This window comes from Helobdella robusta (assembly GCF_000326865.2).
Source record: "Helobdella robusta unplaced genomic scaffold HELROscaffold_1545, whole genome shotgun sequence".
Taxonomy (NCBI): Eukaryota; Metazoa; Annelida; class Clitellata; order Rhynchobdellida; family Glossiphoniidae; genus Helobdella; species Helobdella robusta.
The window spans coordinates 1-934 of NW_008703859.1; the positions used below are offsets into that span (position 1 = coordinate 1).

The 934-nt window shown below is 37.0% G+C and overlaps 1 protein-coding gene across 1 annotated transcript; it reads right to left on the bottom strand.

Annotated features, from left to right (window-relative positions):
* Nucleotides 1-38: 38 nt before the first annotated feature.
* HELRODRAFT_184625 (hypothetical protein) lies at nt 39-908 on the bottom strand (the record flags this gene model as incomplete). The annotated part of the gene is made up of 3 exons (XM_009015381.1): nt 39-250; nt 391-684; nt 818-908. 3 exons carry the CDS (start codon nt 906-908, stop codon nt 39-41), a joined length of 597 nt encoding a protein of 198 aa, XP_009013629.1.
* Between the last annotated feature and the right edge of the window lie 26 nt (nt 909-934).

Below are 934 nucleotides of genomic sequence, written 5' to 3' on the forward strand. Positions count from 1 at the left end.
TGTTGTGGTTGTTGAGTTTTTTGTTGTTGATGCGCTGGCTAGATATCGTAATTTGTCAACGCTTCAGGCAGATCTTCTAACCATGAAAAAAATTCATCTTCGGCCTCCACTCTGTCTTGTTGATGTTGTTGTTGCTCGTGTTGAAGTTGTTGTATTTGAGCTTTTTCGTTTTGTTGTTCGTGTTGTGGTTGTTGAGTTTGTTGTTGTGCTGGCTGGATGCAAAAATTCAATTCGTCGACTTTATCTTTAACTCGATTTCAACGTTTTAAATTATTGATTTAAATAAACATGAGTTGCTTTTTTAAATTGTAGGTCGTTGTAGCTGTTGTAATCTTGATTCTTGCTTTGAATCATCAGTTATTACTTCCATTATATCATCCAGCAAATTACTTGCAGTGCGTGGTTTCTCAATTTTTAGCTTGGTTTGTTGTGTTTGATAGCGGATAAGTGTTTGCTGAAGCCGTGGTTGTTCTTTTTCTGCCTCCACTTTCTGCTGTTGTTGTGGCTGTTGATTTTTTTGTTGCTGTAGTTGAAGTTGTTGTTGCTGTTGTATATGTGCTGGTTTGTGTTGTTGTTGAGTTTGTTGTTGTTGTGAATTTTTTCCTGGCTGGTTATCATAGTTCGTCAACGTTTCCAGCATATTTTCTTTTTTATCCTGCACTCTGCCTTGTTGAAGTTGTTGCTCTGTTGAAGTGTAAGTTGTTGCTCTTGTTTTTGAGCTTGTTCGTTATATTGTTTGTGTTGTGGTTGTTGAATTTGTTGTTGTTGTTCTGGCTGGTTATCATATTTCATCAACTCATCCAGCATATCGTCTAACCAAGAAACATCTTTTTTATCCTCCAATCTGTCTTGTTGAAGTTGTTGCTCTTGTTGAAGTTGTTGTTGTAGATGAAGTTGTTGTTGCGCATGTTTGTTATGTTGTTCGGGTTGTGGC